The sequence below is a fragment of the Haliotis rubra genome, unplaced genomic scaffold (genome assembly GCF_003918875.1).
Source record: "Haliotis rubra isolate DU_JTF1 unplaced genomic scaffold, ASM391887v1 Scf11, whole genome shotgun sequence".
Classification (NCBI taxonomy): domain Eukaryota; kingdom Metazoa; phylum Mollusca; class Gastropoda; order Lepetellida; family Haliotidae; genus Haliotis; species Haliotis rubra.
In genome coordinates, this window is record NW_025765003.1 from 2,957,550 (window position 1) to 2,970,465 (window position 12,916).

General features: G+C 38.8%; 1 protein-coding gene across 2 annotated transcripts; it reads left to right on the forward strand.

Annotated features, from left to right (window-relative positions):
* Positions 1 to 215: 215 nt before the first annotated feature.
* Positions 216 to 9,208, forward strand: LOC124284640. Of its 2 annotated transcripts, XM_046720748.1 has the most exons (3): positions 216 to 352; positions 6,412 to 6,461; positions 8,497 to 9,208. In XM_046720748.1, the coding sequence occupies exons 1-3, from the start codon at positions 297 to 299 to the stop codon at positions 9,120 to 9,122; spliced, it is 732 nt and encodes a 243-aa protein (XP_046576704.1). In that variant the 5' UTR covers positions 216 to 296; the 3' UTR covers positions 9,123 to 9,208. The 2 variants fall into 2 exon arrangements, with proteins under 2 accessions (XP_046576704.1, XP_046576712.1); XM_046720756.1 differs by lacking the exon at positions 6,412 to 6,461 and having other exon boundaries at positions 221 to 352.
* The last annotated feature ends 3,708 nt before the right edge of the window (positions 9,209 to 12,916 follow it).

Consider the following 12,916-nt stretch of genomic DNA (forward strand, 5'->3'; position numbering starts at 1 on the left):
AAAATATTCATCTAATGCATTTGGGAGGCCTCTTTCAAGTTGGGATTCCTATGTCAGTCATGAAGAGCAATAAGCGCCGGGCCTCTAATAAGCGCCAGGTCTGGAAGTTCATTGAACAAAATAAGCACCCAAGCGCTTATTAGAGGAAATAGGTATTACGATACAGATGATATCATATACATAAAAGTGTCTCTGAACGAGTTGACTCATAACCAAAAATATGCTTAGTGGGGAGACGAGCATTTGGACCCGGAAGAGGGTTCTTCAGTCCAAGGGAGATAACTCTAATACAGCTAATGGTTTCACAGCTGGGAAAAGGTGTTCCAGCGTGCTTTACAACGACCTCGACAATGTAAGCATTCATCCTGTTATTCCGCATTAAGTTAATGGCAGTAACGTAAAATAATTGTTATTCAACACTTCTTTGCTAACCTTCAACTAACCAGGGATAATCTACAACATTATATATTCTCCCGGAACTAACCTACTCTTCGTGCATTTTCGTTTATGTTCCGTGTATCTAATTAAATTACCTGTGGCCGCTAAGTCTTGTTATTGAGTGTCCATGACTGTAACAATACCTTTTTTTATTTATCAAACAAGGCGCAAATATCGGAATATCTCGTTTGCTGATCATAGACTCGCGGAATTTTAAGGTCCTTCAGTACGTGGAAAGGTTAGAGTAGATTTATAGCTACCATTATATAAAAAGACCGGGATTACACATTATTATTTTTTCTATGAAACTGAAAGTTGGGTAAGCCGTCAATACTTTCTAAATATATACAGTAGCTTTGCAACCTATCGGATTTACACACAAAAAAATGGCTTACTACACGCCTGAATGCGATGAGAAGGAATCAAAACTGTTGCAACAGAACTTTACCGATGTCTGACTGTGCTAGTTCTCAACTGCGCAACTTTTTAATGTTTTTTCTCAGTGTTAATGTTGCACTTCTGTGGATGATGCAAGGCCAGAATGTGTATATCCAGTATCTTGTTTTAAGGTACCGTTCATAACTTGTGGCTCTGTGTGTGCGTGTGTGTGTTGCGTGTGTGTGTGTGTGCGTGTGTGTGGTGATGATTTTTATGGAGAAGCATGTACAATGCAAATGCCCCACTCCCCCCACTAAACTTTATCTACAAAAGTACAAAGTATGTGACCCGACCAGCATGTCATATACCAAATCAATGACCTCCTCCCTCCCTTCCATAATTTTTACGCATATTTCAACATCTTTCTATAGAAACTTGCTGACACCCCCACCCCTGTTCATGTGTACAAAATTTATGACACATCCCACCCCCACTCCCCATATCCCACCTCCCAGAACAAATGTCACTCACTCACTCACACACATGCACACACAGACACACACCATGCACAAGCAGACACATGTGCGTGCACACAAACACACATGCACACACAGACACACGCGTGCACACACACAGACACAAACAAAAGCCACACACGCAATTGAATATCATGTTACGTTCCTGCTTTACAACAGTATAAAAATCTACACACAAAAGAATTCTGTGTGAAACCTGCAAACAACTGACAAAATTTATACAATCAATAACTGTGTCACAAAATAACTAGGTCCACAAATCGATACGAATTCCTCCCTATTAACAACAATGCATGTTCACAATAGAGTGGCCGCACAAAATTCAATGGCAGCATGAAATAACACAGCAACGGTAACAGCTGTTGGGTCAGTGATAATACCATTCTCCAACAACAGCTGTGGTCAAGCTTTCACAACAGACCTAGGCCGGACAACCAGGGTAAATATACGACCACTAGTCTTCATGTAATATGTGACTAAAGAGGAATGTCCCTGAAATACATTCCAGGAGATTCCATAGTATGCTGGAATATTTTATGTTTACCAATCTGTAACATTGCCATGGATTTCTGAGGTAACCGGGCGGTGGGGTAGCATAGTGGTTAAAGCGTTGGCTCGTCACGCGAAGACCCGGGTTCGATTCCCCACATGGGTACAATGTGTGAAGCCCATTTCTGGTGTCCCCCACTGTGATGTTTGTGGAATGTTGCTAAAAGCGACGTAAAACCCAACTCACTCACTCACTCTGAGGTAACCATGGTAAAATCTAAAAGTACAGTTAGTTAACAAAACTGTTTACCGGGCTTAGCTTATAACTGAAATAATATTGGCTCAGGCTTAGATTGTTGCTTGTTTTTACATGTTTCTGGCAAGGATTGAGACAATAACTGCTGTTTGAGGTACTAAATTGTGAGTTGTTTTTTTAAATATTTCCCTACATGTGTCGGTTTTGTTTTTATATTTCCCTGTTCTCATGACGAGGAATAAGTAACACATACACTAGATGAGGTCATGAGAGTGCTTGAAAGTAAGTGAGTGAGTTTAGTTTTATGCCGCTTTCTTAGCAATATTCATTCCAGCAATATCACGGCAGGGGACACCAGAAATGGGCTTCACACATTGTACCCATGTGGGGAATCGAACCTGGGTCTTCGGCGTGACGAATGAACGCTTTAACAACTAGGCTACCCCACCGCTCCACAGAGTACTTGAAAGAAGGGATGGCGAATGCCGATAACTACTCGCTATATATATGGAAGTGTGATCCGTACAAGATGGATCTTAGAAATACTTTGATCTCCACCCCTCCCATGTCATGTCATGTAACATTTTGTGGGAAGCCCATTTCTTGTTTCCCCTGCCGTGATATTGCTGGAATATTGCTGAAAGCAACATAAAATCATACTCACTTGCTCACTTGCTCACTCACTCACTTACTCACACTCACTCAATGTCATGTGGCATTTTGTCATGGTTATGCACTTCTGTGATGCCATTAGGGTGAGAGTAGCATGTGCATTAAATGCTTTCTAATTATATGACTTTCATTTTCACACTGCCTATTATATACCATTCCAAAAATGTAGGGGATATTCCATATAGTGAGCATACCACTAGCCAATGCCAATGAATATGAGAAAAGTAATATATATCCATACAGATGAACCATTTCCAAAGGAATGGAATAAATGGTCACATTTTCCCATAATTTCTCTTCATCATCTGTTTCCTCCTTGGCTTCATCATTTGCATTTTATCAATCTTGTAAATCCAATATCCCTACTTTCTTTGAATGGTATATATTGCTTTGTTGCAACACGGCATGTTCAGGTGATAATGAAGTCTGACAGTATGCACATTCTGAAATCTGAAATCATTTATTGAAACCTATTTCTTAAACACACATTCATTTTAGCCAAGATTGTTTTTCTTTTGCACTTTTTTCTTTTTGGGGACTGAGGGGGAAGGGGGTGTCATTATTAGTACAACTGGTAGGTATTCAACTTTATGAAATAATTCAGTTACAAGGACTTCATTGTTTAATACCTCATGAATGGTCTTGCCGATAATCTAAGCTGCATTGTGCAATGCAAATTGCATTCAAATTTAATTTATCACAGATTTATATGGGTTGAAATTGGAAAGTTATCATTTTAGAATGTGAAAACATGTTATGGTTTAAGGTGTATAGAAATTCATAATGACTGACTGACTGAGTTTGGTTTTACGCCGCTTTTAGCAATATTTCAGCAACATCACAGCCTGGGACACCAGAAATGGGCTTCACACATTGTACCCATGTGGGGATTCGAACCTGGGTCTTCGGTTTGACAAGCCAACGCTTTAACCACTAGGCTACCCCCGCCCCCATAATGAACTTTATGTATTGTAATTGTCTGTTATTGCAACAGACTGCATATGATCACTAAGTCAGTAAAATGATAAGCATTTGAGGTTTACAACACTGTATGTGGGAGACTTATTACCAGTATTACATATTAACTGTAAGGACCATAAAATTTATTGCTTAGGGTGCCCTTGATCCCCACTTTTGTAAGTCAAGGTAAACCCTGTTTTATTTTGTTTTGGAAATTTAGTCCTTAAACTCTTGCCAGATCAAAACTTGCTCATATGTCATGATATGGTTTCAAGGTACATTGCATTGTTTAAAATTTGGTATCATTAAGAAATTGAATCATATACTGTGTCAGGGGTGGAAATAACCCATTGCCCGATGCCCGAGTCCAGTGGTTTTTCTGTCGGGCAAGCAAATTTGTATATCACACTGTACCGGTGTCCAGTTGACTTTCCAAATATTAATTATGTTGTTTATTTTAAAAATCAAGGGTGGAAATAACCCATTGCCCGACGCCCGAGTCCAGTGTTTTTTTCTGTCGGGCAAGCAAATTTGTATATCACACTGTACCGGTGTCCAGTTGACTTTCCAAATATTAATTATGTTGTTTATTTTAAAAATCAACAAGAAAACGTCCGGTATAGTGGAAAAATTATCAGGGCAAGTGATTTTACATGTGCCACTGTACCGGAGTACACTAGCAATTTTAAAGTTATTTCCACCCCTGTGTGTACACACATACAGTAATACTATATCTTTATGATCATGTGTTTAGGGTACTTCTTAAAACCAATTGTGTTCAGGCAAAATAGGGCGGTCAGAGGTGGCCTAGTGGCTAAGAGTTTGCTCTTCATGCTGAAGACAGGGGTTTGATTCCCCGCATGGGTACAGTGTGTGAAGCCTAGTACTGGTGTCCCCTGCTGTGATGTTGCTGGAATATTGCTAGAAGCAGCGTAAAACTAAACTCACTCACTCACTCACTCTTGGCAAAATAGGTCATCCAGATCAGATAGTCTAAGACCATTGATACAAAAAAATTCATTGAGATATTTGCTTTTGCCAGGAATTTTTCAGCTAGGATCAGTGGGTTTTTTTCATATTTTTATGAAAGAGATCAGTGTTGATTTTTCTCTTTATTACCAGACATGCATACATCTTTTACTTAAATATAATAATAATAATAATAATAATAATAGTGCATTTCTATGGCAGTATTTCCAACCTTAAGGATGTTGAGTCAAAGCGCACGATCTGATGATTATTACCTTGGATAACCCAAGCAGCCTATGAGGCACTAGGTTAACAGCCACATGACTTACCCCACCGGGTACCCATTTTCTGCTAGGTGAACAGAAGCAATTTTGAACAAACTCACTTGCCTAAGGTGAGACCTCATGTATCATATGATTACAGTTTTTGTCATTGATGGCAAATAGTTATCTTATTTTTATCAAACTTAATTTCAGAAAGGTACACTTTTGTTATGAAAGTTATTCAGCTGTGTCATGAATGATATTACATAGTGGCATCCCATATAAACATGTAACAGATTCTGGCTCATTTTCACCAAATTAACAAGTCATGTCACCAACAATAATCACATTAATTTTGGGGGGGTTTAGAACCATGAAGATCCAGGTTAGAATTGATCTTCAGTAACCCATGCTTGTCTCCTCCCCGTGAAGATCCAGGTTAGAATTGATCTTCAGTAACCCATGCTTGTTGTAAGAGGCGACTAACGGGATCGGGTGGATTGCAGGATTTATCATTCAACATTCTTTTATAGTCTAAAATGTCCTCTTTATGTTATGCTTAGTTCTAAGAATACTAATATAAGGAAAGATACCTTGGACGTTGAACGCCCATTTTGAAATGGATTTTTCTTATACCAGTTTACTTTGACAACGTTAAACTAATTAGAGTAATGGTTTAACCTGCCTGGTTCTGATAAAATATTTTCAGTTATTTCATGATTTATTGTATGTTTTCTGTAATATCTTTCTCAAATCAAAAGTTAATCTTTCCAAAAAGGATGGTCAACCTTAGTAAAATAGTAATAATCAGTAATCGCTGCCATATTGAAGATTTCTATTATAGAAAAAGTGAGTGAGTGAACTTAGTTTAATGACACTTTCAGCAATATTCCAGCAATATCACGGTAGGGGGACACCAGAAATGGGTTTCGCATATTGTACCCATGTGGGAATCAACCCCAGATGTTCGGTGTGACAAGCAAACAATTTATCCACTAGGCTACCCCACGGAAAGCAGCTAGGACTAATAATACTATATTTGAAAAGTGGGGAGCTTTAAAGATTCAATAACAATATTCAAGTTTTCATTCTGAGTCCCTCATCCATGTAATCTCTGTGTTTATGCTGTTCTATTAATATTACCCTGTTTATTATTCCAAATGATTTTAAAGGCTATGCTGTTTATATATATGATCACTACAGAAATCCTCTGTCGGTTAGGCAAGGATGAAAATATATGTGCAAACTTTGAAAGAGGAAGAGTTTTAATGACTGCAAATTGTTCTCGTAATTTTGAATTATTTTTGTTCCAATTGGTGCTTGAATAATACCTGAGCTTCAAATTGTGTGTAGAATTTTGTATGTATGCAAAATGTAGGTCAGAACGTACGTGTCATGAGTACAGATAAACCACAGCTTCGTGATGCGACAGCTGTGTATTTTGTTTCAGTGCTTTCCATCACAGTAGCTTGTATATCTGTCAGCATCTCTCTCTATCATGTAAGTACAAAGCACTTACATTGTGTACAAAATTCACAGTTTACAGGCAAACCTATATGATGTTTGATGCATGTAAAAATGGTTATAAATGCACTAGCTTTTTTGTGGGGTTTATTTTGTGGTTGAAACAATTTACCTGTTTCTGTCACTGCTGAAGACATTTCTATTCTAAGTTTTGTGTTGACAAAATTTTGACGTCGACCAGTATTGTGTTAACCAGACATTGACTTAAACTATTAATGTGGTGATTCAACATTGACTTCCATATTTGCATGACTAAACACTGTGGTGTATTATGGTGGGTAAATATTTATGCTTAATATAACACTGACTGACTGACTGACTTTTGGTTTTACGCCGCTTTTAGTAATATTCCAGCAACATCACGGCGGGGGACACCAGAAATGGGCTTCACACATTGTACCCATGTGGGTATTGAACCGGGTCTTGATGCCAGCGCTTTAACCACTAGGCTACCCCACTGCCAGCTTAATATAACAAGCATAACGATAAGAAACATGCTTTCTAAGGTTTTTGATGTTTAATTTTTTGTATGAATACTAGTATCAGTTAGTCTCCCAAGGGCTGATGCAAGTGAGATCGATCGATTGACCGATTATTATCAGGATTACCAGGATGTCATAGGCAGATCCAGAGGGGGGTGCAGGGGTACGCACCCCACCTTTTGTCCTGAAAGTTTGTTAAATGACCATTGAGACTCGGGTGAAAATGAAATGTGCACCCCCATTTTGTCAATGGTGTGCTGAACATGCATCCCTTTCTCAAAAAGCTGTATCCGCCCCAGGATGTGATAACAATGAGCTCTTGATAATATACTACAAACAAAAAGTATGGGAACACCCTAATATTTGATAGTTATACATAAACTTAAATGTGGTGAGGTAAATGCAACTTTGTGTGTGCTTAATGGGCACTTTAAACGACATGTTGGAACATGTAGTGAAGCAACTGATTCAATATTCGTTGAGTTTGAGTGAAATGAAACATTGTTAAAAACATTGAAAAACAAGGGTGCTGAAACACACCAGCACCATGTTTGATTCAAATGCCCAAACACAACTTTGAAGATATGTCATCTAGTGATTTTCCTTTAACCTATTAGTGATGACAGTCCAATGTGATGGCAGGTCTGATCTTGCAAAGAAAATAGATGCAAATGAGCCCACAGTAATTGCTGTTGTTGTTTTTGCTTATATCGCTTGATGGTCGCTGGAGCTTGAAGCCTTTCATTATATAACACTGCATGATCAATCACAGTGTCTCAGCCACCATAGAGTCGGGGAGTACATTCCAAGTAGGAAATATGTTGGAACCCATATCCCATGACGCTGACAGGCACTATATCTGTTACAATATGAGTAAGTGAGTTTGATTTTCCGCCAGTTTTAGCAAAATTGCAGTAATATGACGGTGGAGGACACCAGAAATGGGCTTCACATATTGTACTCATGTCGGGTATACAGCAGGACAAGTGAACGCTTTAACCACTAGGCTACCCCACCACCCCAGTTACAATATGAGTTAAGGTTTGAGTTGCTTCCCTTTGTTGTACCAGAAACTGGGATTTCTGTTTAAGGCAGAACATGTCTTTAAAGTCAAAGTATCCAAACATGCAATTTCAGTCATTGAAAGCAGCCAAAATTTTATTTTTTCTCCCCCATTGATAATTTTTCAGTGCATCCATAATGTTAAGTGAATCATGTCTTTGAAAAACTTTGAGAATTATTTTTCACCAGGATTTAAGAAAACAGATTAGGAGTCGGCCATTGTAACAAACATAACAGGTCTTTGTGTAACATGATACAGCAGTAAACACAGATGTAAACAACTGTACAATAGTAAAATACAATAGTAAACAGATGTAAACAACTGTAAATACAATAGTAAACAGATGTAAACAACTGTAAATACAATAGTAAACAGATGTAAACAACTGTTGATACAGCAGTGAACACAGATGTAAGCAACTGTAAATACATATTTTCACTCCTGAGTATAACATCACTGATTTCAGATTCAGACATGGCAGATCCTGTCCAACGTTTGAGCATACCCCTTCCCCTGACTCTGACTCTCCCCGACGGTAGTGACGTCATCATTGACCACCTGACCGATGCCCAGATGACCGAGATGTATGCAATGATTAAAGATGCCGCCCAACACGGTGAAGGATATGGAATGGATGAATATCTGAATGAGGAAGGATTCCGATCTGAAGTTGGGTCAGGTGAGAAGCTGGCGGTCATGAGACGGGACACAGGCGAGCTGATAGCAGGTGTGGGAAACAGTATCGGACATACATGCCGGACTCAGGTGGTTGTCGAAGCCTTCCTCGTCGTCAAACGTTCAGAACGAGGTCGAAAGCTAGGATACTTGGTCCTCCATTTATCAATTCTGTTGGCACGCGATTTTGGTTATGTTGGACTTTTGTTAAACATGGTGAGAAATAACACAGTCATGCAAAAGCTCTCCGATTATTTTGGTTTTACACGAGTCGGAGAGCTGCCCGTGAGTTGTCTGCTACCCAGTGGTCAGTTAGAGGGAGGTCTGTTGTACTACCTGGATGTTAGCAAGATGGGTGCTTTGAAGAATCTTATTCAGCAAAAGGATGGAAAATATGTATTTGTCATTCCAGGATAATACTTCAGTGATTACTTGACCGCAATTTATTACTTATGAATGATGAAGTATGATTGGTGCAAATGGTCGAAATGTAAAATATAAAATGGTTGATAAAAAGCTTTTTGTCTTTCTTGTATTTACAAGCTGATGACCTCTGTCATTTGAGTATGAAATGAAAGGCTAATATGAGTAGAAAAGCACTACACAGTGTAACCAGAATACAGGTATACTGCAATACACTTTTTGAAAGAACCGTATTGCAATATAATGTTTGAGAACCAGTACGTTGGGTAAAAGAATATAAGCATTTTTGTGATTGTCTCTATGGTTTAAGGTAAAATCTACACAGAATTTCATTCACAACTAATGTGTCCCTTTGTAATGTTTTGAAACAGTGGCCTGCTTCACATGCTATAAATTTTTGAAAAATTGAAAAATAAATCTTTAACTATCCAAGAGATTAAAGATTGTTGTTATCAGAACCATAGCATGTATTTTTATGGCCTTAATATGTAGAAAATAGGATCTGCTTGTACTATCAGTTGGTTGGTTGGTTGCTTAGCGCCGTACAGACAATCTAGTGATCAACAGCATGAGCATCGGACTACTCAATTGCGGTACGATGACATCAACCAAGTCAGCGAGCCTGACCACCCAATCCCGTTAGTCACCTCATATGACAAGCATGGGTTAGTGAAGACCAGTTCTTACCCGGATCTTTACGTGTGCTTGTACTATCACTGTGTGTCACTCAAGGACAAACACTTTAGCTGACAATATATTGCAATGAGTATTGCAATACGAGTACCACAATCTCCATATATGGCTATACAGTTTATTTGCCTTACACAGCCCCAATCAACAGGTAATTAAGCAGTGAATCTGGTACGAAGATCTATAGGGTTTGTTAGATTTGTTATCACATGTTTGAATGGTTTATGTTTGCATCTCTTCTAAAGGACACCATTAGTCAAAGATTTGCTCATGTGAAAATATTTAAAACCTGCTTGGAAAAAAAGTTCTCAAATCAGCTTTTTCAACACATTTTAGCTAAATGCATAAATGTAGTGTTATCTCATGTTATCTCTAATTCTCATTCATATGTGTACATCTGGCCATTTAAGGAATGGTTTGCTCTTTCTTACATATTCCCAAGTTTCACAAGAGCCCTTATAGCAATCTGGCATTAAATTTTCACATTTTCCAGTGTACCAGTAACCTCCTCAATCTCGTTATCAAAATACTGTAAACGTATTATATTTTGCGCAGGTTTTATTTTCGGGCTTTTCGCGCAAAACATTTTAGAGCGAAAATTTATACACCGCGAATAAACCTGTCATTCATTCAGTCTAGCCACGCTCGCCCCTGAGTTGTTACCATAACACATCAAGTTTGAAGACAGAAATCTACGGGAATCTTAAAATGACGACTGATAGTAGCATAAAGAATCATACTTAACTGTCGCTGTATTCAATATATCATCAGCCTTTTATTTTGACCAACAAACTAATTGACCAGAGGACCCCCATATATCAGTACTATGATCAAAGGCCTTCATAGATGATACTGTAAACAGGAGCAGATCAAGGATTTGGGAGAACAGGGGTGCACATAAATCATGAAGTCCAAAGGTTAGGTTAAAATGCTCCTCAGGGAAAATTTGTTTTGGGGTGAGGGGGTGCACCCCCCAGCACCCCTGCACCCCGCCTCTGGATTTGCCCCTGTATAAAGTTATAGTCTCTGAATTGAGCATGTTTTACAGAAAAAACAGTTCCTAACTTATAATGATAAAATATAATAAAAAGGAGCCCAGAGACTTTCTTCATCAAACTGTAGAAATCTAGACTTGCCACATAATCTAGGCTTCAATGGGGTTTCTTGGATATATTTGTTTCAAGGTCTGTATGACAGATTTTGGTTTAGTGTACTGTGTTGTAAGATTTAGTAGTTACTTTTATTGCAGGAACGTCATACTTCTTGACTAGAATTGGGTTCCATGAAATATTATTATGTGTCCTGCTTATTGGATGTAAATGTCTGCTTCATGCAAGATCCCATACCAGATCCCCATGAAACCCTAGATCACCATATACCTCTGCATCCCCATAAAATCAGAATTATCATAAAACCCCACATCCCCATGAAACCAGAATTATCATGAAACCCACATCCCCATTAAACCAGATTATCATGAAACCCCACATCCCCATGAAACCAGAATTATCATAAATCCCACATCCCCATGAAACCAGAATTATCATGAAACCCACATCCCCATAAAACCGATAATCTCCATACAAGCCTGCATTCCCATATAACCCAACATCCCCATAAAATCCTGCATCCCCATAAACCCAGAATTCCAATAAACCCTGCATCCCTATGCAACCCAGCATTGCTAACCCTGCATCCACATGAAACCATGCATTCTTATAAAAAAAAAGAATTTCCATAAAACCCTACATCTCCTTAAAACCCTGCATCCCCCTGAAACCCCACATCCCTATAAAACCCTTCATCCCCTTAAGACCATGAATGCCCATAAAACCACACATCTCCATAAACCCCTGAATCTTAATGAAACCCCACGTCTCCATAAACCCCTGAATCTTAATGAAACCCCACATTCCCATAAACCCCTGAATCTTAATGAAACCCCACATTCCCATAAACCCCTGAATCTTAATGAAACCCCACATTCCCATAAACCCCTGAATCTTAATGAAACCCCACATTCCCATAAACTCCTGAATCTTGATGAAACCCCACATTCCCATAAACCCCTGAATCTTAATGAAACCCCACATTCCCATAAACCCCTGAATCTTAATGAAACCCCACATTCCATAAACCCCTGAATCTTAATGAAACCCCACATCTCCATAAACCCCTGAATCTTAATGAAACCCCACATCTCCATAAACCCCTGAATCTTAATGAAACCCCACATCTCCATAAACCCCTGAATCATAATGAAACCCCACATTCCATAAACCCCTGAATCTTAATGAAACCCCACATTCCATAAACCCCTGAATCTTAATGAAACCCCACATCTCCATAAACCCCTGAATCTGAAACCCCACATCTCCATAAACCCCTGAATCTTAATGAAACCCCCCACATTAATGAAACCCCGCCTCCATAAACCCCTGAATGAATCATAAACCCCTTAATGAAACCCCACATTTCCATAAACCCCTGAATCTTAATGAAACCCCACATTCCCATAAACCCCTGAATCTTAATGAAAACCCTCACATCTCCATAAACCCTGAATCTTAATGAAACCCCACATCTCCATCCCAACCCTGAATCTTAATGAAACCCCACATTCCCATAAACCCCTGAATCTTAATGAAACCCCCATTCCATTCCCATAAACCCCTAAACCCCCTGAATCTTAATGAAACCCCACATTCCCATAAACCCCTGAATCTTAATGGAAACCCACATTCCATAAACCCCTGAATCTTAATGAAACCCCACATTCCCATAAACCCCTGAATCTTGATGAAACCCCACATTCCATAAACCCCTGAATCTTAATGAAACCCCACATTCCCATAAACCCCTGAATCTTAATGAAACCCCACATTCCCATAAACCCCTGAATCTTAATGAAACCCCACATCTCCATAAACCCCTGAATCTCCATCACCATCACAGTCTTCTGAATAGCTCAAAATAATGCTATGTTCATGTGTTTTAATGTTTAAATCATTTTTTATCCAGTTTCAAAGGTGTTGGCATTTCTATGTTACTGTTTGTGATTTTCATTACCAGAACAAGGGCAGGACTGTTTCCACCTC

Bases quoted from the DNA above. Each gene is read 5' to 3' on its own strand.
- LOC124284640 (XM_046720748.1), top strand. From the start codon at position 297: ATGGTTTCACAGCTGGGAAAAGGTGTTCCAGCGTGCTTTACAACGACC. The intron at 353-6,411 runs GTAAGCATTCAT...ATTTTGTTTCAG, and splicing joins TTTACAACGACCTCGACAAT to TGCTTTCCATCACAGTAGCT. The intron at 6,462-8,496 runs GTAAGTACAAAG...CACTGATTTCAG, and splicing joins TCAGCATCTCTCTCTATCAT to ATTCAGACATGGCAGATCCT.